Here is a 26862-nt window from a genome sequence, read left to right on the forward strand (position 1 = left end):
CACTGTGGAAACTGCATCCCTCATCCACAGCATCCATGCCTGGGTTTCCACTATGAGTAGTGGTGCTGCATAGGTCACAGGAAGGGCTGGGAGTCTGGTGTAAATTGTTCTTTCTCGAGCCCTCGCTGTCCACTTCTGCAGTCTAAACATCCCCATGCCCCTCATCATAGCGCTGCACAGTACAGGGTCACAGATTGTTTTCTTGGAGGATGATGTTGTTCTGGCCAGATCCAGATCCCTGGATGTACATATTCAATATGACACATTGACCACATTTAGGAGAGCTGACCCTCCAGAGTAGTGCATCATCTCTATTGCCTCCCAGATTAGGGACCATAACCAAATCATGTCACATTTCAATTTTAATTTCAAACAAATGCTTGATTCACTACAAAGCCAACACAAGAGTACATCTGTGTTTGTGGGTTAGACCATGGTAAAGCAGAGAACTAGACAGGAAACCTGTTACGTAGATATCTGTTAAGCACATCTAACTTTTCACATTTGCACACCAGTTTGTTTGGGGGAGTGTGCCAGAGAATTACTGCGAGTAATGAGTTTCCCTTCTAAGCTGTTCCTATATATATTTATGTTGCATTTGGCAAATCATGCTTTTTAATACCAGGTTAAGAAAACAACAGAGGCTACCCTGCAGACAATACAAGATATGGTCACCATTGAAGATTATGATGTGTCAGAGTGTTTCCAGCACAGTCGCTCAACAGAGTCTGTGAAGTCAACAGTCTCTGAGACATACCTGAGTAAGCCTAGCATTGCAAAAAGAAGAGCAAACCAGCAGGAAACAGAGCAATTCTATTTCATGGTATGTTGGTTACTTCCTCATTCATGTGATACAGACCAAACACCTGAAGTAAACATTATCCAGAAGTTCCTGGAATTTATGTGTCATGCATAGTAATAGATTCATCTGCATCTCTACAGAAATTCAGAGAATATCTGGAAGGTAGCAATCTCATCACAAAACTTCAAGCAAAACATGACTTGCTGCAGAGGACACTTGGAGAAGGTAAATGTCACACAGTAAACTGAAAAGTGTTTCCAAGCTATACAGTGAAGCCACTGAAATGCCAAAGATATGCAGGAAAAGAATTACAAAACTTAAGGCTTAATTGTCCTGTAAGCATAGATTTGATTTTTACCAGTCACAGTTTCAGTGCAGTGGTAAGAGTACACACAATAAATTGATTTTTCTTCTTCAACACATACTTACTTCCACTGCACAGATGTTTAGACACGTGACTCTATCTGGTGACAGAGCTATTGAATGAAAAATCTCACGTCTGAAAGGAGAGCGACACAGTGCAGGTTGATTTAAGAGCTGTGACAAATGTACTGTTCCTACATCCTAACAATTTCTGTTGGCTTGAGGTTTTTTTTAAAGACTTGAGAGAGAGTGATCTTTTTAAAGCACATAGAATTATCCAGGATGCATCTTGTACAGTGGACTCACTAGTGCAGCATTTCTAACACATGGACACTAATGTCCTTCTTGCAGCCTAACAACTCAGTGGAGCATTTATCAAAGGTAAAAGGTGAAATCCTGACCTCACTAATGTCAGTAGTAGGTTTCTTATAGACTTAATCTAGTGTTATTTTTTACAAAGTATTTGCATTTTGTAAACTTAAATGAATGAAAACTTCATTAATCGCTCTATACCTGTTGATTATCATTATTGCACATAAAATTATTGCATTACAAATTACAATAGCAGAGGATTATCCGTTGTCCTGAACACTCTCCACAGTTTTTAAAAGCACATCTTAAAATCTAAAGCAAGTCAGCAGAAGTAAAGATCAAATGAAGTAAAGCTGAATTAAGGCAGTAATGAATCGCACACTATGCACAGTTCCGGCCTGTCTCTTACCAGCCTTCCCAGCAGACACTTCCTCATGCACCAAAAGGGAAAAGGGGAATTGCAGTACAAACCTTGAGGACTAGACACAGAGTGGAACAGACTTGAGAAGAAGTGAGATTACACCACAAAGAGTAAAAATTCTCTCCTGGAGGTTAGAGACTCCAACTTAAAGTTTAGACTCAAGAAAGAAAACCTGTTTGCTAAAGGAATGTCTCTAAAAGATGTGTCAACTTATTTTCTTTTTACTGCCAAGTATCTGTTGTTAAACACATCTCTTCTTGGTTTAAATACAAAAGCCCAGGTGCACAAATCCCATGGAGGTGCCTAAACAGCTATTAGCAGTTCAGTGGCTATAACCCAAACGAAGCCCCTGTCCAGGGAATGACTGAGGTTGGGGGTAGCATATAAGCAGCATTTTCTTTCAAAACTGAACTATAGAAGATGGTAGCTGTTTTTAGACAGCTACCTGTGTTATCTTCTTTCTCATGAAAGTTTTCATTCAATAGATTTTTATTTTGAATGTGTATGGTGAGCAGTTTATTTGCACAAAAAAGTGTGCAGCTGACTTTAGTCAAAAAAAAGAGGACATTTTTCTCCTGGAAGCTCATTGAAAATATATTTGGAAAAATAAAGTGAAAGGGGAAACAAAAGGCAACAGAATCTGCTGCATTAACCATGTTGGAAAAAAGTAAGGAAAGAATTCTTTGAAAGGAAACCTAAAGAAAAACTTCTCAGCAGGGTGACCTAAGTGATAAATTGCCATTAGGCTCTGGGCCATTCTGCCATGCTGGGGCATGCTTGGACTATTCTGTTTGAAGAGTTCCCTTCTACACACCAGCTGTAACCCCCACGTAGTTAATCTGTGTTGGCCACAGTGGTTTTGCACATATTTGTTGTCCCATCACCATAGCACGGCGCATACAAATAGTACCCCAAACACACACATTTACATTCAAAGCTGGTATTTGGTGTGAAAGCCATCATTTTTATCGGTTAAAAAGTTCAAGTACCCCCTTCAGCTGAGGCATGTCCTGCATTAAAATCCCCATGCCTGGGACAGAGGACCTGGATTCTGAAAGTTTCTTGAATGGGGAGGATTAAAAGGATTGAATTACAGTGGAATTATGAATGTTACTGCTAATATAAAAATGAATTTGTAGGAAGTGAACTGCTCCCCTCAAACTGCCTTTTCTGGAAACTTTCATGTCAACAAGACTAGACAAATAACACAGTGTGCTGTGTTAAATAAAGCTAGGGAGACTGGGGGGAGAAGGAGAGCATTGTATCAGCTGCAGGTTTTCCTTTGGCACCCTTTCTTGCTACTCTACGGTGTAAGGATATAGGCTGGATCGATCCAGGCTCCCATCTGGTGTCCATGATGTTAACAACATTGGGCTTCTGTTCTGGTTCATCACCTGTCTACTACAGTCTTGCTGTTTATGGACACAGCAGATACATATTCATGATCTGCACAGGAAAGACAGATGAAGTGCTCTGTGCTGAATCTGCATCTACAGACTTGGAAAGTAAATAAGAAACACTCAAATGAAATTGATACTAAACATAGGAAGCACACTCATGTTCATATTAATCCTGATCCAAAGGCTCCTCTATTGAAGGAAGAAATTAACAAAGAAAAGAGAAGTGCAGGAAAGGAAACAAGGAGTTGTAGAAGAAATTGCCCCTAAGACCCAGACACCTTTTGCCCTAAACTGTTAAATATCAAAGATGTGTTTAAAATCCCCCAGGCACAGCATTTGTAACATCTTCTGTTTTACTACCATTTATTATTGGGATTCTTAGTGTCAGTGAATTTCCCTTGGTAACCTGAGTAGGGAGAAGTCCTTGGCTTACTCCTTTTCTGTTATAGGTTATTTTTCATACTCTTCTTTGATCTCTCTTTTTCCCCTATCTAAAATAGATGCCAACAAGATTCACATGCCTTAATGTCAGAGATTTTTCCCAGAGCTGCTTCTTTGTGCCACTTTCAGGGAATCCACACTCTTCTGGTACTGGAAAATACATTTTCAGACTAGGGTCGTCAATACTGTGCAGTACTTAGCGTGCATCTGAATATTGGCACATAATACTGTGGTTTTCATATCACTGTTACTCCTGAGTCCTGGAATCTAACAAGCTGTTTTGGTGTCACTTTCGAACTGAGACGTGTACTTAGACCTAGCCCAAGTGAAGCTCAGAGTGATTTTCAAAGTTTGTATCCATAGTTCTGTTCACTGGTATAGGTGTTTAATTCTTCCCTAATACCTTACTTGAACATGTTAATAGTGAATTTTGTTTGCACTGCATGTCACTTAACCCCTTTGAAGATTTTCATAGTTTTGTCAGGATTCGATACAAAAGTATTTCAGTGATCTGCACAGTGCTCTGCCTCCTTAGCTGCTGTGATCTCTCAAGACATTAGTAACTGCCGGATGGATTGCATAAATGGTCCTAATGGCAAGGCTGTTACATTTTCTGCCATGATGAAAAAAGACCATTTCAAGTCCACTGGGTTTCCCTTTTCTTCACTGGTTTTTGATCAGTGAGAATATTTTGCCACTATATCTATGGCTGTTTAATTGCTTTAAGTCACCTCCTGTGATGAAAGTTATCAGTAGCCTTTGAAAGCCTAAGTAAATTAATTGAACTGATTCTTCTTTATCCAGTATTTTACTGACATGTTCAAAGATTTTTAATAAATTAATAGCGCACAATTTCCCTTTGGCAATGTTTGGCTCATTGGAACTTACCATACCATGATCTTTGTCCTGTTTCATTATTTTGTTTTTCATTATGATGAGTCAGGCATGCCTGACTTACTGGTATGCTGATCTGCAAAGGAGCCTTTCTGGAATATGATATTTGCTTCTTTACAATTCCCTGCAGTGCCCTGTGGTGTTTCTCAGTGATAGTGTTGTACTTTTTTCCTGCAGTACACAGAGAAAAGAGAGTAGGAAGTCTTTCTATAACTACTTATGTCTAGAGCTCTGTATTTTCAGCACTGAACAGGTTTAGGCACAAGGCGCAGGGGGAGATGTAATCTAATCTTGGCACAGCTCTATTTCCATACTGATTTAGCCACTGAAACATATGAGCACCAACAATAGACATTGTTTGGAATTTTACTTGAAATTACTTACAGTATCAAGTGACTCTTTATCTGTGGGCAGGCTTCTTAAAAGTTGTTCCGCAACATGGGTTTTGTTTGTATTTTAAATGCAACTGTGGAGATAGTAGATAACTACACTGCCCTGTTTGCTTTATAGTTGTGTATCTTTTGCTGGTAGCATGAAAGTTAGGACTAAAAATAATTTGCTAAGTGTAATTTAGATACAAAAATTTCAACCTAAAACCTACAAATCATTGTTTCCTGTTTATTGAACTTTCTAGGTCACAGGGCTGAATACATGACAACAAGGTAAGATATTTTTATCTGACTTCGTTTAGACTTAAAAGTAGGTAAAATCCTAGAATTTACAAATTTTAGAACAACTTCGTAAGGGCTGTTGCTGTTGATACGTAAATTATGTATAGACCCTGTGTGTTTTAACATTCAGCATTTCTGTTTCAGCATGCTGATGAGTAAAGGACCAGACTGTTGATCTTCCTCATTCTTGTGAGCTGCTTTGGCCAGTGTCAAGTGTGGGACAAGCTGGGAGATCCTTAAAAATCTTTGTGAATCACACATCAGATTTGGAAGTTGCAGGGGGCACTTCGGTGCTAGAAAAGAAATATTTTTCAGTTGTCAAGAGATACCTTGCCCCTCATAGTCTGTAATTCCCTTGTTCAGGATACACAGTTTAAAAGAACCTGGTAGGAAGATCAGTTTGGGCAGTGGGCTGTATCTTTGATAACCTAGCTCTGGACACAAATACCTGCCTCCCCCAGCATCCATGTGTTCCGTGCTTAAATGGCTCTGTATATCCACAGAAGAGAAGGGATTCAGTGTTGGATCTCCCAGCTTTGTGCTGCACGTACTTTTTCAGTTGTGTAATCCCACACCTTTGAAGCTGCCTCCAGATATAAACCTGGATAAGCTCTGCAGCCCCCAGAGACTAGGAGGGGGGCAGTGGCAACTGCTTGGATTTGCAGCTGCCACTTGTATGTGTTACTGCTACAGGCAGTGTGTCCTGGTAAAGCAGGAACATTCAGCCCAACTTTCCTGGTCTCGCTCTTCCCTTTCCGTGCAATACATCCTTGCCCAATGCCTTCAAGAACCACCTTGCCTGGTCCCAATGTTCCCGGGACATCTCTACAGACTTTACACCAGATTTTCTCCCACCACTCCCATGTTCTTTTCTAGCTCTGTAAAGTTGGACTTGCTCAACTAGTTTTCTTATATGACCTCAGTTGAAAAGTGGTAACAAATCAGAGCATTCTTCCCAGTTGCTGACATTAATTCTGACAACTGTATGTTTAACTCTGCCTCCAGATGTTACCATTCCAGGAATGCGTGGAAATCAACAAGTTTATGTCTAATGAGAAAAACCTCCTTTCTTGACTCCAAAGCAGGCGACTCATCAGGCTCACATCATCCTAAGTTCCCTGCTGTGTAAACAGCTGAAAGAAGATGGTGGATTTAGGCAATGATTTTACCTTAGTAAAGTGCGGGAGCAGTGAAGCCATCTTACCTTGTATCTCCTCACAGCTGGTCACTTAGAGAAAGATACTCTGAGGAGTAGAGCCTGCCCATCTGTTACTCAGCACCAGCTCCTGGGCTTTGGCTGGGCCCTGCCTGTTGCCCCAAGGTTCAGTTACATTTCCTGTAAGACTGTGAGACATGCAAACAGAAATGTTCTTCAAGGTCAAAGTTAAATTGTAGGCGGGAAGAGGATATATTTAAAGATGAGTTTAAAATAGCAGATAGTACTCAGACTGAAGTCCCACTGTTGAATGCTCTATGCCTTATTGATCCCCCAAAAACATTTGAATTTTTGCTAATTCCAAAAAACCCTATAGAAACTGCTAGTGCATGGGAACTAAGAAAGCTGTTGGCATGACATTCACAAAGGAGTTTGTGACCTAGAGAACAAACAGCATTTACTTCCTATAATCTCTTTCAGTTGTAGTCATCACAGGTATAACACACTAGGTAAAATTTTGCAGACCAAAGTTTTGTGTGTTCTTCCAATGCTTCTTTTTGTGTTATGCTGGTTTTACTTATTTGTTCAAGTTGGTGTACCTTTAATTCCATTAGCTAATTAGCAAGGTGGGTTTTTTTGTGTGTGAAGTTGTTGGTGGTTGGATGTGCAAAGCTAAAGCTGTTTAACCTTCCTGGCTCTGGTTGAAAATGCAGTCAGTTTGGTTTTGAAGCATCTTAGGAGTGTGCTGAGCAGCTTTAATTTGCATTTGAAGCTTCTCCAGCATGAAGCAACTTTTCTGCTTGATAAGAGGTGCTTGGAGTGGTCTGTGTTCTGCCATGGCTGGCAGGATGAATTTCAGTGGTTTCTGCACATTTTATGCATGACCACAACAAAAAAAGCCATTCTGATCGTGCAGTGTTTGGAATAAATTTATATGGTAAAACTGCAAAACAGGCATTCATAAAGAATGTCATTATTTATCCGTAAGTAATGCATTATTAATGGGGCAGTTCTCCACTCTTTAATCAGTGTTACACTTATATTTGATGAAAAGCCTTTTTTTGATAAGTGCTGTGTTTGTTGCTCCCTTTACAGTGTTCTGTTGTTTTGCCATGAGCTTACAGACATTTCATTTTATTGCGTGACTTAATTCTACCTTGCTCAGTAATCATATTCCCTTCCCTTAGGCCTCCAAATCTTCCCCCTAAGCCCCAGAAACACAGGAAGGCCAGACCCCGATCACAGTATAGTGCTAAGTTGTTTAATGGTGATTTGGAGTCGTTCATCAAGGTACTGGCACCAGCCACCCCAGTGGCTGATCTCAACGCTTCTTACTATAATGGTCACCAGCTCACAAAAGCTGAGGCAGATCATTATGTTTAAGTCTGTCCTGGGGCTCTTCTTTCCCGGTTGATCAATATAATACTTCCTGAAGTCAAAGGGAAAGACGGGGATTTGTTTCTCACATTAGCCTCCCTACAGTTTTGTTAATCAAGTAGGAATACTATTGGCAGCCTGCTTTTAAGAGGAAACTTAGCTTCATGTAGAAGATAGGATGTAGTGGTGCATCCCACAATTTACCACAGTTTCCTGCTTGTTATTTTCATTACTTTCAGTGTTCAAAGTCTATGGACAAGCAGTACTTCCCTGGGTTTGATATCCAGATTTTGATTTCCTATGACTTTAGGAATTTATTATATTGTGTGAAATTGTGATCACCGCTATTCTGGGTCTTGTATCTTTGCTGTATTTACTATCTTCTTCTTTCTCATACTTTTATTTCTAATAATGCTTCTAGCCGAGGCCGAAGGAACTCTCACACAAGACATCAGGTATAGTTCTGGTGACAAGAGAACCAGCTCTGCCTGGCTCTCGGGTTGCATTCATGCCTGGCTCAAAATCAGTTCTTTCAAAGACCTGGAGGGAGAAGTTTGCATTAAGAAATGAGTGTACAAATATAGCAGGCAAAACTAAACCAGAGCAGAACTCTGGAGGGATTGTAGTCTTAAATGATGGATATTTTCTTACTCATTTTCAAGCACCAGCCCATCACAATTAGTGCCTCTGGACGCTAGCTGACACAGCTACAGGAAAGAAATCTTTAAAAATGGTGAAATTACATTTATAAATGCAATGAATAAAATTCTTGACTGCAAGCTCTGTGAATTGGGTTTGAATGTTACAGAGATTTATTTTTTTCTTGTTCAGTATAGCTAGTGGCAAACACTTTGCAGAACAAATTCTGTGCTCAGTGGCACTGTACAGGTTTAACTGTCTTTGAGTCAAGCTTTCAGAAATCCTCAGTATAACTGTAGGGAAAACTATTATTATTATTTTCATTATTATTGTTACACAGGAGGTGCCGTGAAATGCAAAGACTTTGAGAAATCATCTCATGATGAAATAGATGAGTATCATGAGCTGTTTCTTGCTTAAGTGTGGATGCTGAAAAGCTTGATGCCGAGAGATTTTCCAGCTCTCTGCCAGCACTCATGTGAAAGTCCTGCTTTCGCACAGATGCTGGCTGGGAGCTGGAAAAATCTCTCAGCATCAAGCTTTTCCGCATGCACACTTAGGGGTGAAAGTAAGCAAGGAAGCAGAAATTCTCACAATGAAAGCCCCTGGACTAGAGAAGGGCAAAGCAAATCAGGAGAAATGGTACCTCATCATTTTCCTTCACAGAGACAAAGGTTATACTACATGGCAGTGTGGGTGACAGGGCTTACTTGCAAGTGGGGAGTCCTACATAATTTCAGAAGGAAAGAGGTCAAAAAAGCTGGTAGCCTTATGACAGATTTGCCAGTGTGGGAGCTACCGTAGGATAGCATCTCTGCCCAAAGACCGTGTCATTCCTGATAGAGATGAGTTATTTTGACAGGCACAAAAGGATTACAGCTAGTGAAATACAGTATCACACCAAATAGCTTTTTGTTAAGAGTTTTGCATCATAAGAAATTATAACTAGCTGCAAACATACATTCACTGACTACACACATCAGATTAAATTCACAGTAGCAGTAGGCTCACTGTTCTTGACACTCACCAACACAGATTGTTATTTCAAATTATTGTTGTTTGATTAGATCCAAAAGGCAAAGCTGTTAGTTTAGATTATTTCAGGGTTGTCATAGGTTATCAAAGCATAGTCCCGGAAGTGAAAGGCACAAAGTTAATTTCTGGGCATAGAGCAACGATATGGGATACACATCATAAAGTCACCCCAAGACAAGGGTATTACTTAAGTACAAAGTTTTGTGTGGTTCTGAACAGATTCTCCAAAACCAGGTATGAAAGTGATTTGGGTTTGGGGTTTTTTTTGTAATTTCTTACTGCAAACGCTATCTTTTCCTGGGCTTCACATTCTTTGCATGAACCAGTGTACTAACAGGAGATGTGGGTGCATGTTGTGCACGTTTTCTAATACTCTGCTTTTCTGGAGAGCCAGGCTGCTCGGTGTTGGTGAAGATGATGGTGTTCCTGGGTTTAACAACTGATGTGTTCCAAGGGGTTTTTTATTTAGCTGTTACCAAACCGTGACACAAGTCAAAGAGGAAATGCTAATGCAGCCATTACTGGTTCTTGGCTAGCCAGTCTTTGCTAGGTTTTGAATTAAAAGACGAACAAGCTGCAATTTAAATAGCATAGTTAGTGATAACAGTCTTTTGTAAGCCCCACTAAACCAGCACGGATTTTAGTAGTTTTTTCTACTTGAGCTTAATTCATAAACTTTCCATTAGTGTAGTTTAGTATGAAAACGAAGTACTAGCTTGTAAGAGGAAATGTGTGGTTTGAGTTACAAGGTGCTTTTGAATTCATGGTTTTATAATTCAAACTGATTTTGTACTAAACTTTCAAATGAATTAGTCAATTCTCTGAGCACTTACATATTGGAAATGCATTTGGAAAGAAAAATTACAGCTTTCAAGACAAGAAATTCTAAGATTACTTTTGAAACTAATTTTTGCAGCATAAGCACCAACTTTTCCAAATAATTTTTAACCATATTATTTATGTCTTTAATCTGTATTTAATAACCTGTGGTCACTAGTGTGCTTGGGTTAAAACATCCCCTTTTTAAAATGCCAAAACAAAAGGACTCCAATGATTCTTTCGGAAAATAAGCAGTTTAAAAGGAAAAGACAAGTAACTCACTGAAAATTAGTGTACAGTCATCTTCACCCCTTTCCATCACAAATGTTTTTTATCCTTTTTTAAAACACTTTTGTGTAACTGAAAATGTAGCTACAGACCTGCTGCTGTATCATTGCTGAGATGAGGAGCTGTGATTCCTGAACTCTGCCAGTGGCAGATGGGGAGGTGTAGGCTGTGACCTCCCTTTCCCAGTAATTTTGTGCCTAGAAAAGAAGCAGCTGAGCCACATGCTCAGCTCAAGGTAGCTGCAATTCACCACCCGGTGATTACCAGCTATTTAGAGCAGCCAGAAAGAACATGCCAGGCCATCGTCTCCCCATGGTAGGGCACACAAACCAGCAGAGCGCACAGCAGTGCTCTTAGTCCGGAGGAAGACGTTCTGCTACCCCATGCAATGTCATTCAGTGGCTCTGCTCCAAGAACGTTTCTGATTGTCCAGCAAATCCAGAAATGCCTTGCAAATTGTTTGCCATAAACTTTTTTTTTACCAAAAAAACCCTACTAAATAATAAAAAACCCCCACATTGAGGAATTAAGTCCTGCATAATTAGGTCCACGTAGGATTTTCTCCACCAGGAAAAGAAAGGTCAGTTAAATTGATGCAGAGGGATCATCTTCATCATGAATTATTATTCTTAGTAATAATCTTTCTAAAGGGCAAATTCATTGCTTTAACTCATTTTGCTTCAGAAATCTAAAATGCATGCATGAGCCTGGATGTCACATACAGTGTTAGCCAGATATGGTAACAGGGGTAGAGAACTGAATTTCCTGATTAAAGGATTTTAAGAACCATAATTCTTTTCTTCACCTGTTCCTTTTCTTCCCTCCCTCTAAATGGGAAGAGAACTCTGTTAGAAGTGATATTTTTACTTAGGTGTTTTTTTACCAGCACTGTATGTCCATCTAGATTGACCAAGAAAGTCCATTTTCACATTAGGCCGTAGTAGGGAGATTTCCTCTTTCTGATCTGCAGCTCACTCGTTCTGCTCTTGTTTCTGCAGGATTCAGGGCAAGTCATTCCTCTTATTGTGGAAAGCTGTATCAGATTTATAAACTTATATGGTAAGCTCTGACAAAAACTATGTCATTTCATTACTGCCCTGACTTTTTCATAAATCTTTTACGTTCCTCATTTAGCACTACAACTGGTTTTTAAAATAGAGGTTAAAAGTATTTTTAAAAATTAATTCATTTTTCACCACTGTCTCCCATCTTTTCTGCAGGTCTTCAGCATCAGGGAATTTTTAGAGTGTCTGGTTCCCAGGTGGAAGTCAATGATATTAAAAATTCATTTGAGAGAGGTAATTGGATTTTCATTTATTTGAGCACCTTAATATCTGACATTTAAAAATCTTCTAAATTCTAATTATTTTCTTGACTGTTTAAACAGATTGTATGTACTGTGTGTACTGCACCTAAAACTTTGTGCCATCACATGCTTAAACATGAAGTACAATGATGACATGTGCATGTTTATCCTCCATTATGTCCTAGGAGCTTGAGGGTTTTTCTTATTTTGTTCAGACAAGACATATGACTCTTGAATCAACTGTAAACATTAGTTTTTTGTTAATGGTAAACTGCAAATAATAGTTTCTGTGTATTTTATTTTAAAGATCCTCAGAAAAGAAAGGTAATGAGTTTAATTTGATTCAAGAGACTACTTAATGCAATTTGAAAGTCCTGTTGCTTGATCTTCTGGAATATGAGTGCTCAACTTTCTGGTCCTTCTGCCAAAGTTGCATCACAATCCAGGAAAATAGAGAGTAAAAAAAAAGGGGTCATTCCATTTTTCATTCCCAAAGGAAACTTCAGCCCCAGAGGAGGAATTACATGAAAAATACCAGGAAGTAAAACCAGCTTTTTAAACATTAGTGGCTTCCAACTCCCAGCCTAGGATTGCTCTGCTAGGGAAACCAGGGTCCAGCAGTCCTCTAACTGTGTTAAAGCAATACTTGTTACATTTTTTTTAAATCTTACATTCCTTTTTTTGAGTCTTAAAAGCTGGGTTTTTTTAATTTCTAGGGAAAATTAAAACTTTTGCAGATCGTGCTAATGACAAAACCCTTGGAGTAAGAAGTCTTGTGACTAAAAGCATGAGAAAATATGCACAGTATTTTTCTCCCCAGTATTAGTTATATATATCTTGTTAAACCTGATCTTGTCTTTGACAAGATACATAAAGCAGCTGTTTTCACTTGCTAAGTGAAGCCACATCCCTCCATTCTGCAGCTTTTAAATCTGCTTATTCTTAGCTGCTCCTCCTAGGTAGTGTTATCCTTGAAGATCCATACATTTTAAAGCATTTCAAAATAAAGGTTAAGCCTTTAAAATTACATAAATAAAATAGTGCAGTCGTGGCTGAGGTTTCAGTTAGGTTTTCAACCAAATGGTTGCATATATTCCTGATGTTTTACATTTTTAGAATGAAGACACATCTTTCAATTCAATGAGTGATCTTACTCCATTTGCTTCATGTAGGGGTCCAAAGAAAAGTCTGCAAAACTCTATTCAATTAAGAACGTTTGGCTTTTTTATTTTACTAACTGTAAATCACGACATGTCCATAAATACCTAGCTGGAAGTTCAGGACCTAAGAGATCCCTGGGTTATGTAATTGTAGGGAAGCTTTATTTAGGCTGCCTTTTTTTAGTTTAATCATAGTCTGGGATTTCTACATCAGTATTTATTATCTTACTTGAATGCTTGCATTGCCACCTCCCACACACTAAAAACAAAAACCGCCCAAAATGTCACTCACTTATAAAAATGTTTCATGCAAGAATGCTCCTGCATGTGTGTTTCATTCACTTTATTTACTTTTTAAGGTGAAAATCCTTTGGCAGATGACCAAAGTAACCATGACATTAACTCAGTTGCTGGAGTACTGAAGCTCTATTTCCGAGGGCTGGAAAATCCTGTCTTTCCTAAGGAAAGATTTAATGATCTTATTTCTTGTATCAGTAAGTAGAAATTTCTGGTTTTTCTCAATAGAATTTTACTTTCAGATAATGCAGTAGTAGCCTGAAAAAAAGAGCTAACTTCACAGATTTTCCTGAGATGATTTGTTTGCCATGTGTAGTAGTCTGGGTCAGTTGTTAGTCATACTCACAGCTGTGGTTGTTCCCTTTTTCTAATGGGATTAATGTACAGTACAGTTCTTTGTTTAATAGGGCAGGAAGAATATCTTTTGCTGTACAAGGGATAGTTAAATTTAAACGCATTATTATTTTCTTCTGTGCACAGACAGAAGGGAATGAAGTCATGAACATGCAAACAGATTGTGTTACTTTCCAAGAAGGTTTTCATGCCCCACAGCTTGGGGTCAGCACTGGTGAATAAGTAACTAACTGCTCAACATTGTGTGATTCTGGACCTTTATTGTGCTCAGCTCAAAACTACCGATCCAACCCAGAAAACTCTTCAGTGCAGGGATAGAGGGGAACAGCTGAGAGTTGTCTGCGGGAGAGCCTGGTCTGCCTTCCCACACGCAAGTTGTAATAGGATGCCTTGGAGGAGCATCGCATGATCTGTGTGCTGCTGGTGCTCATAGCCAGACACAGAGAGGTTGTAGTAATTTGGAAAGTTGTCAGTGGTTGAGTGAATTGCTTTGACATGCACAAAACCTCAGGGACCCAGGTCACTGACCCCTGCAGGTGTTGAGGGGTGAGGCCAAGCCAACCATCAGGAGACTTCGCTGTTTCCTGTGGGCACAGTGGTCAGAGGAGCTAGCTTTGAGGAGGAATTTCCTTTCTACCCTTCCTTTATAACTTGCCTGCTTCAACCAAATGGAGAAAAAGGCAGTTCCACAGGTAATGAGAGCCAGTCCTTTGGAATATTAATTAGGTCAGGCTCTACAAACTGTTGTTTTGGCAGAGGTCTCAGCCCAGCAGGCAGGGCCACCAAGTGATGGGTGCAAAGTGTCCCAGGCTGGCGATCAGGTGGGGTTTTCAGCTCTCTACTTGGGGGACACGATGTGTGTGGTTTGCTTCCCACATAAGGAGGATTGCAGTAACTCCTGCTGGAGGTTACAAATACGTGGATCACTGTGACCACATATATGTACAATATTTTGTGTTTCTTTTTTTTTTTTCAGCTGTTGCTATTTACAGACTTGGTGGCACTGAGGAGTCCTAAAGGACCTGAAAACCACAGTTTAGCAGTCTGATCTCTGATGCTGAGGGGGACACTGTCTTTTTAGGAAGCGTAGTCCTGGTTCTGCTTCAGTTCAGCTTTAGCTAACGATTGTGCCACAGCCCAGAAAATCTCTGCAAGTCATAGAAATTGAAATCTAAAAAAGGGTCATTTTAACTCAGTGATTTTCTGCATGACAGGGATGATAGAACTTTACCTAATAATCCTGCACCGGTTTCCGTAACTTCTAGATGAATTAAAGCATATCTGCTGGAAAAATTTATTGATTTAGTGGCTTCAGTTGATAGAAAATCTACCACATTCTTGGATAAGATGTTCAAATGATTAATCACTTTCGTCATTAAACATTTGTACCGGATTTCTTTCTCAAAGTTTCTGCTGTCAGATTCTGCCCATTTGATCTCTTTATGTCTTCACTATTTTGACTAAGCATTAAGAAAAATATAAATGGTGGTTGTTACATGTGGAGATGGTATTGCAGTCTGCTGTGTTGAAGAGCTTTAAATACAATTGTAAACTAAATTGTAAAATACCAAGAATGAGTGTTCAGTTTACAGAGATTATACAAGTGAATGCTCAGGAGATGCAAAGATCTTTGCCCAAAACAGCCTTTTAAATGTGTTCCAAGAAGAGGAACCTGGATGATTTCAAAGAGTTTTCATTCACCACTGAAGGGACTGAAGAGGGAATGGGGTATTTGGAAAGACGGGTAGAAGTTCAGTGGACTGAGCAGATAGATTATGTGGCACCTGCACAGGCAGGAGTGATTCACCAACCTTTCAGAGCACCACTGTCTGAGAGGGTTCCAATTCAATTGTCCCAAAAAAGGTATTTATTTTGTTCTTAAGAACTTCAAGAAAAATGGCTGCGAATAATAGATCCTTAATACTAGATCTTGTTTTCCATAGACAATGTCCAACTATTGCAGTGAATTATTTTCTTGTGAGTTGACAACCTTTTATTTAAATAATAGTATCATCCAGCAGAGCTGAAATCAGGAACAACAATAGCCTGGAACAAAGTCACTGCTTTTCGCAGCAACATTTTAAAATGTTTGTTGAGAAAGAGGTGTTGCCATCTGATCCTGGTTTAGACTGAGTGTTCTCTGAGGGTGTCATAAATCTGGGTTATCATCTCTATGACAGTTTGTCAAAACAAGGTGTAATGACTGAGTAGTTCTGCTAGCTTTGACTTCTGCTATTGCTGTTGTACAAGAAAGCAGAGGATTTTCTTCGTGATAATATGTTGAAAGAGTCCAAGATCTGTTTTCTGACAGGTTTTGGAGGAAGCATGGGGGGGGATGATTTTGTCGTTTGGTTTGGTTTTCACAAGGTTATCATTAGGGGCACACTGAAATGGCGTATCAATGCCTTCAGCACAGGGAGGAGAGTTAAATGTGGACCAAGGCAGGACAAAAGGGGTTTTCTCTTTGAGCACACCGGGGTGAGTTTACTTTGTGTTGTCACAGAGGGAGGAGTTTGAATGAAGTATGAGGAAAGAAACAGCTCTTGTGCCTTGCACACAGAGCCAGCCCCAGAAGCATATGCTGGGAACAAGGGGCTGTGTGGTCGCATCTTCTGGTTATCTGAGAAGCCTGAGGTGGAGTGTTTTTACAGCTGCGTACTGTTCTATACACTTCGTTGAATGGTGCACCACTTCCAAGGAATAAGAATGTTTTATTGGGAAAAAACTCCAAAACAAACCAGCAAGCATTTCGAAATATACTGTGTAGCACCTACATGGTACATGTTATCATAAACTGTGGTTCTAGAAGACTATTTGCATTGCTATATTTTAACTTTAACACTGGATATCTTGCAAAAAGGAAAATCATCTAGGCAAGATTTCGCCTCCATTTCAGACTTTGAATCAATCATAGTTTCATTAGGTTTTTTTCCTGTGCTTATGCGGCCTCAGATATTATGTATCTTGGTCTTTCTGCTAAGGGAACAGGTTTCTGTGAGAACTTAGGTCAGTGTAACTTCTTTAGATCACAATTGATACATAAAGTCCAGAAAACTTTCACTTGTTTAATTAAATGTTTTTAAATACTCTTAATTCATATTGCATTCATGATCTGAAAAATAGTGAGGAAGGGAATAAACATTCTTTTCAAATAGTTTTTCAAGATAAATGTCAGTGTGGTTTCTTAATCATTGGCAGAAATTGTTACAGAAGGGGAGAGGGAGAAAGCAAATTTGTAAAGTTAATGTTCACATAAAACTGTAAAAGGGCAGAATGTCACACATTTTATATGGAAATGTAATGTTGCCAGTGAAAAACCCCTTGAAACTGAAGTACTTAGTTATGGATGTCAGGCATAATTGAGGCTACAGCTGCAAAATGAACCTTTCCTCAGTACAGCCACCAAGAAATTCCTTTACATTTATGCATGTATTTCCAAATGAAATAGAGCATTGTGAGTTAATGCTTTCCATTTTGTAAATACAGTGGAAACAATACAAAATTACTGTGATTTTTATGGCAATTTGTATTAATTAGACTCATGAGAACAGTGTTACTCTGTTTGGGCTTATGATCTAATTTAGATAAAATTTGGGCCAAGTTATATGCGCTGGGCCAGAGCAAGCATGAAAGTTAGAATAGAACATAAAGAATCCATCTGATTGTGGGCCATAATTCTTCATTCTCATCTTAAAGAGTGGCTACTCTTGGTCCCAGCAGCATTCTGTAATCCAGAGGACAATCCAAGATTGGGGTGGGAAGGAGGAGAGTTGCACTGCACTTCTGTCTGCCCCTTTGTAGAAACAGGTTGGGCCAAAGACAAGAAAAGTATTTGTAGCAGGAGCTACATGGAGGCAGAAGGTACAGAAGCTGAGCTTAGTAGGGCTGGCTCGAATTCACTGCTGGGGGACTGCAGTTTCACTCCTGGTCGGAGCTCTTACACACGTGACTTACTCAAGTTCACATTTCTGCCATGCAGCAGCAGATCCACCTCAGCTATTCAGACTGCTTAACGTCTACACAGAGCATTCCAATTCTTCATGTTTTCATCTCCCTTGCCTTAAATTTCATAGACAAAAATGGCAAGATGAATGAAAACTCACATCTTTTTTCCTTCTGCTTTTTATCATTTTAGTCCCTTGCCACCAGTGGTGCCTGTTTACCTAAAGATATAAATGTTATGGAAGAAAATAGCTTTACTGCTTTTCCAGGCTATTGCCCACTACTTAAAAAGTAAAAAACAATTCTGAATCGTCAACTCTCCATGAAAAAGTTTCAACAAAGTGGGAAGTGTTTCCTTGCCTAGGTGACAGTGAAGACTGCTGGGTTTGTAATGCCTTCTTAAATAGATCTGAAAGAGCTGTAAGTGGCATTGCTGAGTTAATATATACGTATCTTTGAGCTGGATTGGACTCATCTACCAAAATGAAAAGAGGCACAAACTGTTAACTTCAGCACTAATACATATTCATGTAGATAACTTGTCAGCTGCAAATTGACCATAAAAATTACATCTGCAAGTGTAACTCAGTCCCATTTGACATCCACAGGGTGTGTAAAATATGCATTAGGCATTCACTCTGTTACTAGTAGGCACCACACCGAGTGGGAATAGCAAGTAGCCCCCACAAAGAGATACTACATTGGATTTTATCCTTCAAAGCCGTGTTCCTAGAGTAGAGAGACATCTTACATTACCATTGTTTGCTTCCTCCTTTGTGCTACCCTTGCTTGTGAAATATGCTTACCTTGCACAGCACTGGATGTTAGTTGTAACACAATTCATTAGTTTCTGACACCAGGTTCTGACACCTTCTATATGTTTTGATCAATAATATCTTCCCTTTGCCAAACGTTTGCAATCCTGTTGTTCACACTGAGATTGGCCCGTGGAGGCTAGCTGTTAAGAGAGGTTCATGTAACATCCCCAATCCGTAACTGATGTTTCTGAGCTCTACCTGCTCCCAGGCGGAACCTTCTCGTTTGGATAACCATGTCTCACCTCCAGTGCAGGAGAGGCCATGTGTATGACCAAATACAGTGCTTTCTTTTCCTTTTTAAATTAAAAAAACAGAGTCATATGCAGCTGTCCATTTGGCCCAAAATGCTTTGAAACCACCAGTAATTGCTCTCTTGCAAAAAGACTTTTATTCTGCATCACTGCATCTATATATTTGAGTATGTTGCCTTTTACATGCTCCACTACCTGAGTTTGCTTAATTGCTTAATTTACATTTTAATTTACATTTTCTTAATGTTATTTAGGATGAATATATCCCTATTTTTATTTCTAATTTAGTTTTTGTTTATTTGTGTTTGGGGGCTTCTGTTAGTAATTGTGTTTTCTCCCCTCTCAGGTTTCCTTTACTCTTCTGTGGTAGATTGTTCACTTCTGATCCGTTTCACTTTAGAATTACCTTTGCAAAAACCTCATCATGAGTGACCAGGTGGTTAAAACTGTTACTTCTCCTGGAAAAGTAGAGATTCATTGTTTCTGTGTGTCTCTCCAGTAAGTGAAGGTGACACTGCCTCTCCAGAAGAGGTTCCAGTGTTCTTGGAGACTGAAGATCACACTTTTCAAGGCTTGACTGCCTAGGATTTATGTCTATCTCATGCAATTGAGAACCAGTCCTTAGTGTGTGGCTGACAAAGAGACAGCTAGCTGATAAATATATGCAATGACATTAATCTCATCTGGATTCATTCATCCAGGTCAAGGACATGGAGCGTCTGCAGAGTAAGCCCATGTGAGATCAGTAAATAAAATCTTTTCTAAGAGCAATGCTGTATTGCACCTCAACAGATTTTCTTGTGGAGCTTGTGATCTGCCTTTTTGGAGGATTTTATGAACAAGTGGAACAGACACCACTCAGAGGGGATTAAAGTGAAGTCAGAGGCTAAGATTGTAGACTTAAATGACCTCTGAGGAGTCCTCTGAGCTCTTTTTTTTTTTCATTTTTTGTAGTAGCTGGAGGCTTCTTAGATCCCAAACACCTCAGAAACTTAGATGCCTAGATAATGTTATGAATACACAGAAAATCAAATTCCTTATATTATTAGGGTACTTTGTTCCTCTCTTTTCTTATGAAAATACATTAATAGTTCTGGGCTCAGGTGCCTGGCTCTTCCAGAAAGTGCTGCAGTCATGAAACTCCAGAAGCTGGCTTCTTCCCCTTCTCTTGTTTCACCTACAACTATCTCCTGTGCAACTGCTTTGACAGAAGCACAGTGTTCCCACACCAAACAGCCTCTCATCTTGCTGACAGGAAACTCTTCTGCTTGTGGGTTTGACCCCCATGGCCAAGATGGGTCTGGAAGGCAGATGTGTCAGACCAGAGCTCCAAAAGTTTTGCTTTGCTCTGAGAACTGGGAACTAGAAAATAATAACCATTTCACTGTGTGGTATTTACTTGATGTTAGTCTTGATTTGTTGATATTCCTGTGTCCTTCTTAGAGATCTCTCTTCCCTGTCTCTCTCCACAGTCACGAAAAATACATTAGTTCTCAGTGTGTTTGGCCTTGCCAGAGGCTTGTCCTCTTGCTTGTCCTTGGGAATATGAGTCTCATCCTATCGTTAGAGTAATGAACCAGTTTTCAAATCCCCTGATTTCTATTTCAGCTTGGCAGCTAAATTGCCTTATTAGGACAAATCATGTAATAGCAAGCACTTCTGTTTTCTTAGCTGAGAAATGGGTAATACCTCACCAGGCACTCAGATAAAAAAAATCAGAGTGATGAAAAGAGGGTCTCCAACAGAAGTACTGTGAGAGGGGAGATATGGCCAGTTTTCTTCAGCATTGGCTTTGCCAGTATTTCCTTGCAGCAACCAGCTTATAGGTTGGATGGCCCTTCTGCCCTGAGGCTCTCTTTAGCAAAGCCATTGGAGGCAAAGCAATGCTTTAGCTTTCCTCTGCATGGGAAGAAGCAGAGCTGCAAATTCTTTCCGCCTGCATGTAGAAAGATTGCTCTGTATTCATTCCATCTTTCCTACGTACCCGAACACTCATGTACTGCATACTCTCAAGCAGTGGTGAAATTCAGCTCCACATTTAAAAGCAGTGTGCAAATACATTACATCATTACCTAGCTCCTTTAAACCAAATCAGTGCTGGAAAATAAAAGCCTCTTGAAATAATGTGGAAAGCACATAAATTTAACACTTAACAATAGTTTGGATTTTCAATAAAGGGACTTTCATGGAAGCTGCGTCCGGGTTACCAGGAAAGTATTGGAAACACACACATCTCACTCAAGCATGTATGGCATGTAACTGCTTCAGTTTAGAGTTCAGGTCACTTCTAGTGCTTAGTATTGATCATGCTCCTGGTAGGACAGCTGGGATAGTTCTACACAGCCAGACTCTCTGTACCTACTCTGCCGTCTCTGTGCTGCCTAGTGGGACCAGTTCCTGACTCATGCATCCTGTTAAACTTATCTAGGAATTGCTTGGAAGAATTGCAGGTGGCACAGACCACAAGCACATTGGAGAGTGTGGTAACTACTGAGCGGTAGTTGCCTGCCAGTGTGCCCCATCCTGGTTTAGCTCACTAGTTCAGACAGAGCTATTGCAGCCATACAGGCAGCACACTGCTAGAAGGAGCTGCTCAACCCACCTTGGGTCCCAGCCAGTGCATTTCTCAGGTCTGATTTGAGTTCAGCAATGACTGAACCTGGCCCAGGGCCAGTCTCCAGAATTGTCTGGAGGAGGCAGGACTGTAGTACAAGGCATTAGCCAGAAAGGCTGTAATGCAGAAGGCAACTCCTGGTGTTGCATCAAAACTTCCCTCCAGCTTCCCACATGCAGTACACAGTGCTGCTGAAGCAGGACTGTTGAAAGATGTAACCAAAGTTCCTTGGACTTTCCTCCTTCAGCCCCACTCCACCTGTGCACATGCGCACAGGCTCAAAACCACCCAGACCTACAACTCCGCTTAGAGAGGTTTACCGACAGGCGTGTCAGGAGGAAAGTCAGCTGAACTGGAGACTCACAAGGCACCCTCGCTGTAACAACAGCTGCTTTTGTTCAGAGAACTGGAACTGAACTGCTTCTTCCACTGGGAGGGACTTAGATGAGGCAGGTGGAGAGAGGTTTTGCACTAAAATTGGTGGCTGTGGTCTATGCAGAGCAGCAGTGTGGCACTGCATTGCAGAAGTGGGGGTGTGCAGCATGGACATCTCCAAGATGTGGCCTGCATTGGAATGGGGGAGGAGAGCTGTTGAGCTGCTCTGTGGATCCTCGCTGTGCAGGCAGCTCCCGAACTTAGCAAGTTCCTGCCGTGGACACCAGTTCTTAACCAGTAACCAGAAATGCTTCTTGACTTGTGCAGTCCATGTTTAACAGAAACATAAAAATAAACTTCAGGTCCCATTTTCTTCCATTTGAGAAAGTGTATTGGCTTGAACGGATTTCCAGCTAGTATTTGGGTTCAGAGTGACTCATTAGGTAATAAATTATACAGTTTATCAGCAGTCCTTTTCACTACCAGCTCTGCAGCAGCTCAGCAGGGACACTGTCCAGCCTTCAGGGTCTCTGCTGGGGAATAGGTTTTTACTTCCTGCCAGAGTTTTGCTATTCTGCTCCTGTAGTAGATACCATAATCCAAATGGGCACCCTTCATGCAAGCGGTGGTAGGCTGTTCTCCTTCTGCAGAAACTCTGATGGAGGCCAGTTTGAACCCATCCCAGAATCTTTTGTTTGCAGCACACCAGTGGTGCTGAGCCAGTGGCATCTCCTGTGAATGCTGATGTGGAAACATCTCACACCCTTTTGCTACAGTGGCATTTCCTAGTGAACTCTAACACTTCTGCGTGGTAAACAAAAGTCTTGCTGCCAACATGCTCTGCTTATGCTTAGTTTTTATTACCAAAATAACAGTTACCAGTTGTTCTTCTAAGAAATGTAAGTCAACACACATTTTGCATCTACAAATAAATAATGATTGGTAGAAATAGCCATACCAAAGAGCACATAAGTAACACACATCAGTAATTTTGTTTACACTTACCACATTTTTATGTAAGTAATTATTTTAATTGTGTGTACTCATAAATACCATGTTTTGTGGTACAATTGGCTTTTCAGCTGTTGGAATCAGCTCCTGCTTCTGATTTCCAAATTTTTGAATATCCACTTTAGTGCCACTGGACAGGATTTCTCATCTTCATCTGCTAAGGTTTCCCCTAGATGTTGCTAATTGCAGCATACTTTCTTGGCTGACATAAAAAGCCTTACTGAAATTTTAGGTTGTTTCCAACTGTGTCATTTACACAGAAAACACACTGAGTTAAAAATTGAGATACTGCTTATTCTGAAAAAGTTCAAGCTTTTATCCCATCATTGCCCCACTTGCACCCACATGGTCTTTCTGACCAACATAGAAGATAGTGCATCCCTGCTACAAGACATTAGGAACTGGTTCTTTTATCAGATGATTTTTTTTTCCCACTTCAGAAGAATTTCAGTGGACTGCTATAAAATCATTTGAGAAAAATGCAATCTTTGTGTTTCTTGGCTCCATACCAAAAAAACCATAAGGCCTTTCTCCTATTTTGCCAGTAAGAGAGTTATAGCTGGACATTTGATTAAGAAAACTTACTAGAGAAGCTCGATGATTGGAGTATATATCTGATGTGAACTTTCAAATAAAGAGAATGCACCTGTATTTGAAATGAATGGCGAACATCTTTCCTTGGTTCCTTCAGGTTATTTATGTACTGATTTTGTGGTTTTGTGAGCTATCAAGCTCAGCAAGTGGCCAGCATTTGACTTAGACAGATTTGTATCTTCTTTAAAAACTGTTACTTTTAAACTGTGTGGTTTTAATGAGGGGGAGAAGAACTTCTAGATCTTATTTTTCTAATAGGCCAAAATTAGACAATACTGACTAGAGAGGCATGTGATAATAAAGGGTTGGAGTAAATTGAGTAAATTGCCTAAATACTCTTTTAGACAATCATAAACAAGGGAACATAAAACACTTTCTTCTGTTTGCAGGAATAGACAATCTCTATGAGAGGGCTCTTCACATCCGCAAACTCCTCCTTACTTTGCCCAGGTCGGTCCTTATAGTGATGAGATACCTCTTCGCCTTCCTCAATCAGTAAGTGCTTTATACTTAGCCCAGGTGCTGTACCTTTATCAGCCTTCCTTTGCTGGTATTGAAGTTCTCTAGGTTTACTCATACTCTATGTAGAAGTTACATTTAGACTCCATTTAACACAAAAGATGATCTTCTAAGCAACAGTGAAAATAGAATGAAAACACTGGATTCCATTCAAATTAAAATTCCATTAGTCCAAAATTGAACTAGACGGATTAAAGTGTTGTCTGAAATGGGGAATGCAGTCTATAGCATTAAAGCTGACAACAAAATAAACCTGTAAGAAAAATAACAAATACAAACTGTAGCTACATTAAAACTAGTTTATGCAATTTAAAAATACATTTTTTTTCCTTATCTCAAGCTGATTTCTTCTGATGGGATAAAACCCCAGTATATTCAAGCAACACAGGCACTACAAGCTACCTATTTGATGCTAGGCACTGGCAGGGTGAGGCTTCACCTTGCTGCTTCTGTTTTCTGATAACAGGGGTACGAGTATAGAGAGCACACATCCGCTGTGTATCCTTGATAGAGAGTAGCTTGGTTCTCGCAGTGCAAAACACAGGCTGGAGGGAGGGTTGTGTGAGAGGGAGAGCACTGTTCACGTCATCATCCCAGAAAAAACTTCTTTCTGTAAGCTAAAATAACAGACAGCTTGGGCAATTGAACTCTTTCTCCCTCCAGTCCTTCATGGCCCTCTCTGGTCTTGCTGACCCCAATGGTTTCACAGAAAATTTTGCTTATGTATACTTTGCCCTGATTCTGACTTTTCTCTTTCTACTGTCAATTTGTCTGTTTTTCCTGTTACATCTGTTTTCATATCACCTTTTTCCTCTTTTTTACTAAATTTGCCCTTTGCTGATTCATTCTGTCTTTGTGACCTTCCCCATTTCATCCAGCCTGTCTGTTCCTATAGAAACAGGGTCTTTGCAGCCGGGTTATTTGTTCATGCCGGTAGTCACATCTGTTCCTGTTTCCTTTCTTCTAGCAATTTCTGAACCACTTTCAAGAAGTATATAAGAGAGGGGCAGAGGTCTAGAGTTTTATGAAAATAACGGCTCATTTGGAACTGAATCCATCCCCCAAAAATGACACCATGTAAATGTCTTAAAGGCTTACATCACAGCTTCTCCTCTGCAGAGACATACAGATTGACCAGTACTTGTTATGTGGTCATGTTAGCTACATCTGTGCTCTCCACAGGAATGCAATTTGGAAAGCAGACTAAATACCTTACTGCCTCCAAATTGCTCCTGGTGCATCCACAGGAAAAATATTCCCTTTATTTGACTTCCTGCAAATCCCATCCTGCTTTTCGCATATGCAGTTATGCCAGCTTGGCCACATGAAGTCATCAGGTCTCATGGCAGACCTAACCTGGTGTAGCCTCCTGCTCAAAGCTCTAAAGTTACATCAAGTTGCTCAAGGGTTTGGCCAGTCAAGAACAAATGTCAGCAACTCCACAGCCTCTCCAGGCAGTCAGTCCCAGTACTTGGTCACTCTTACAGTAAAGAAATCTTTTCCTGCTTTCATTGGAATATCCCTTGCTATGTCTATTGCCTCTCATCTCTTTGTACCTGTGTCTGTCTTGCTCTTGTTTGTAATCTCATATACAGTAGGAGATTGCAGCTAAATTCTCCAGTAACCTTCCTGTCTCAAGGCTGAACAAACCCAGTTCTCTCTGCTTTAGTTTATAACCCATATGCTTCAGCTTCCCAGCCATCTCAGTAGCAGTCCTTTTATGGGCTTGTACCAGTTTGTCAGTCTCTCAAAACTAGCCACAGAACCGCATGTGCAACTTCACGAGCACCAGGTGGAAAAGGAATAATTAATTCCCTTAACCTGCTAGCTTTTCTATTACTAATATAGCCCCAAATGCTGTGGAATTACTTCCATCCCATGAGCAGGACTTTGCATTCATCCTTGTTGAACTTGATTGAATTCCTGTTTCTCCATTCCTCCATCTTGTCAAGGTCCTTCTAAATGGTGGCACATTTACTGCCCCCTTCCCAGCGTGGTGTCATCTGTAAGCTGGCTGACTGTGCACTCCATCCCCTTGTCTAGGTCATTCATGGAGATGCTAAACAGTACCAGCCCTGCTATTGAGCCCTGAGGAGCACTGCATATTAACAGCCATCAGCAGAATGTCACATTTCACAATTATAGTTACAATCTTTTTTAACAGTTTTGCACGTATAAAGTCTGAACCACCTGTTAAATCAGAAGAACAAGATGTCTCCAATTAACACACGGGACAGGATAATAAATCATGGCATAAGAAAGGGGCGAACACAATTTTAAAAGCTAGTTATGAGGGCAGTCATTTAGAAGGTTTGCCTTATGCATATGTATTGTTTGTACGTGGAAAACACTCTCTAAAATTCCCTTTCTAGAGGGAATATGGTGTTGTATTTGAACACAACCAGACATCAGAACTCCTGTGCTGCTTCAGAGTGCAGGACGACATAGCAGAGGGCATCCCAGCACTTCAGGTTCTGTTTGACTGGCCCCGCACAGAACCATTCAAAAGCCAGCTTTTCCAGTAAAAATGTCAATGCTTTTAAACAAGGGAATGGATAGCAACTTCTCATTCAAAATTGAAAACTAGTAACATTGCATTTTCTGGAAGAAAGGAGAGCTTGCAAAAGTTGATTAATAACAACAATGAAAGCCTTTTGTTTGGGCATTTCCATAATGAAACTATTGTAGGAGTTTGTGGGCAGAAGGCAAGGTGCTTAGGAATTTCAGGCTGTATGGTAAAAACAGAAATCAGAAGTCACAAGAGCCTTTGCCAGATCCAGGAACTTAGTTGCCTCCAGAAGACAATTTGGTCTGCTTAAGTTACATAGCCAGCTGTTGAAAGAGATGCACCAAGGTCCAGTGAGAAATGTATCCCCACTTCGCATCCAGCTCACTTGGAGTACTGATGACATAGAAGCAGCAGCAGTTGATGTTAGCCCATTAAGTCAGCATACAGTCAACGTGGTGGCGTGGGAATACATACATATACATATAAATATGTGG

At 40.2% G+C, this 26862-nt stretch overlaps 1 protein-coding gene across 2 annotated transcripts in view; it reads left to right on the forward strand.

Annotated features, from left to right (window-relative positions):
• Nucleotides 1-26862, forward strand: part of SRGAP1 (SLIT-ROBO Rho GTPase activating protein 1) — a 146875-nt gene that overhangs the window by 103950 nt on the left and 16063 nt on the right. Inside the window, exons 9-16 of one of the 2 annotated variants that reach the window (XM_039570768.1) lie at nt 626-823; nt 943-1027; nt 5268-5295; nt 7648-7750; nt 11617-11677; nt 11839-11916; nt 13444-13578; nt 23730-23835. In XM_039570768.1, coding sequence (XP_039426702.1) covers nt 626-823; nt 943-1027; nt 5268-5295; nt 7648-7750; nt 11617-11677; nt 11839-11916; nt 13444-13578; nt 23730-23835 — 794 coding nt within the window. Of the gene's footprint in view, nt 1-625; nt 824-942; nt 1028-5267; nt 5296-7647; nt 7751-8258; nt 8293-11616; nt 11678-11838; nt 11917-13443; nt 13579-23729; nt 23836-26862 lie in introns of both variants that reach the window. The other variant, XM_039570769.1, reaches the window with a different exon arrangement.

Source organism: Corvus cornix, chromosome 1A (genome assembly GCF_000738735.6).
Source record: "Corvus cornix cornix isolate S_Up_H32 chromosome 1A, ASM73873v5, whole genome shotgun sequence".
NCBI lineage: Eukaryota > Metazoa > Chordata > Aves > Passeriformes > Corvidae > Corvus > Corvus cornix.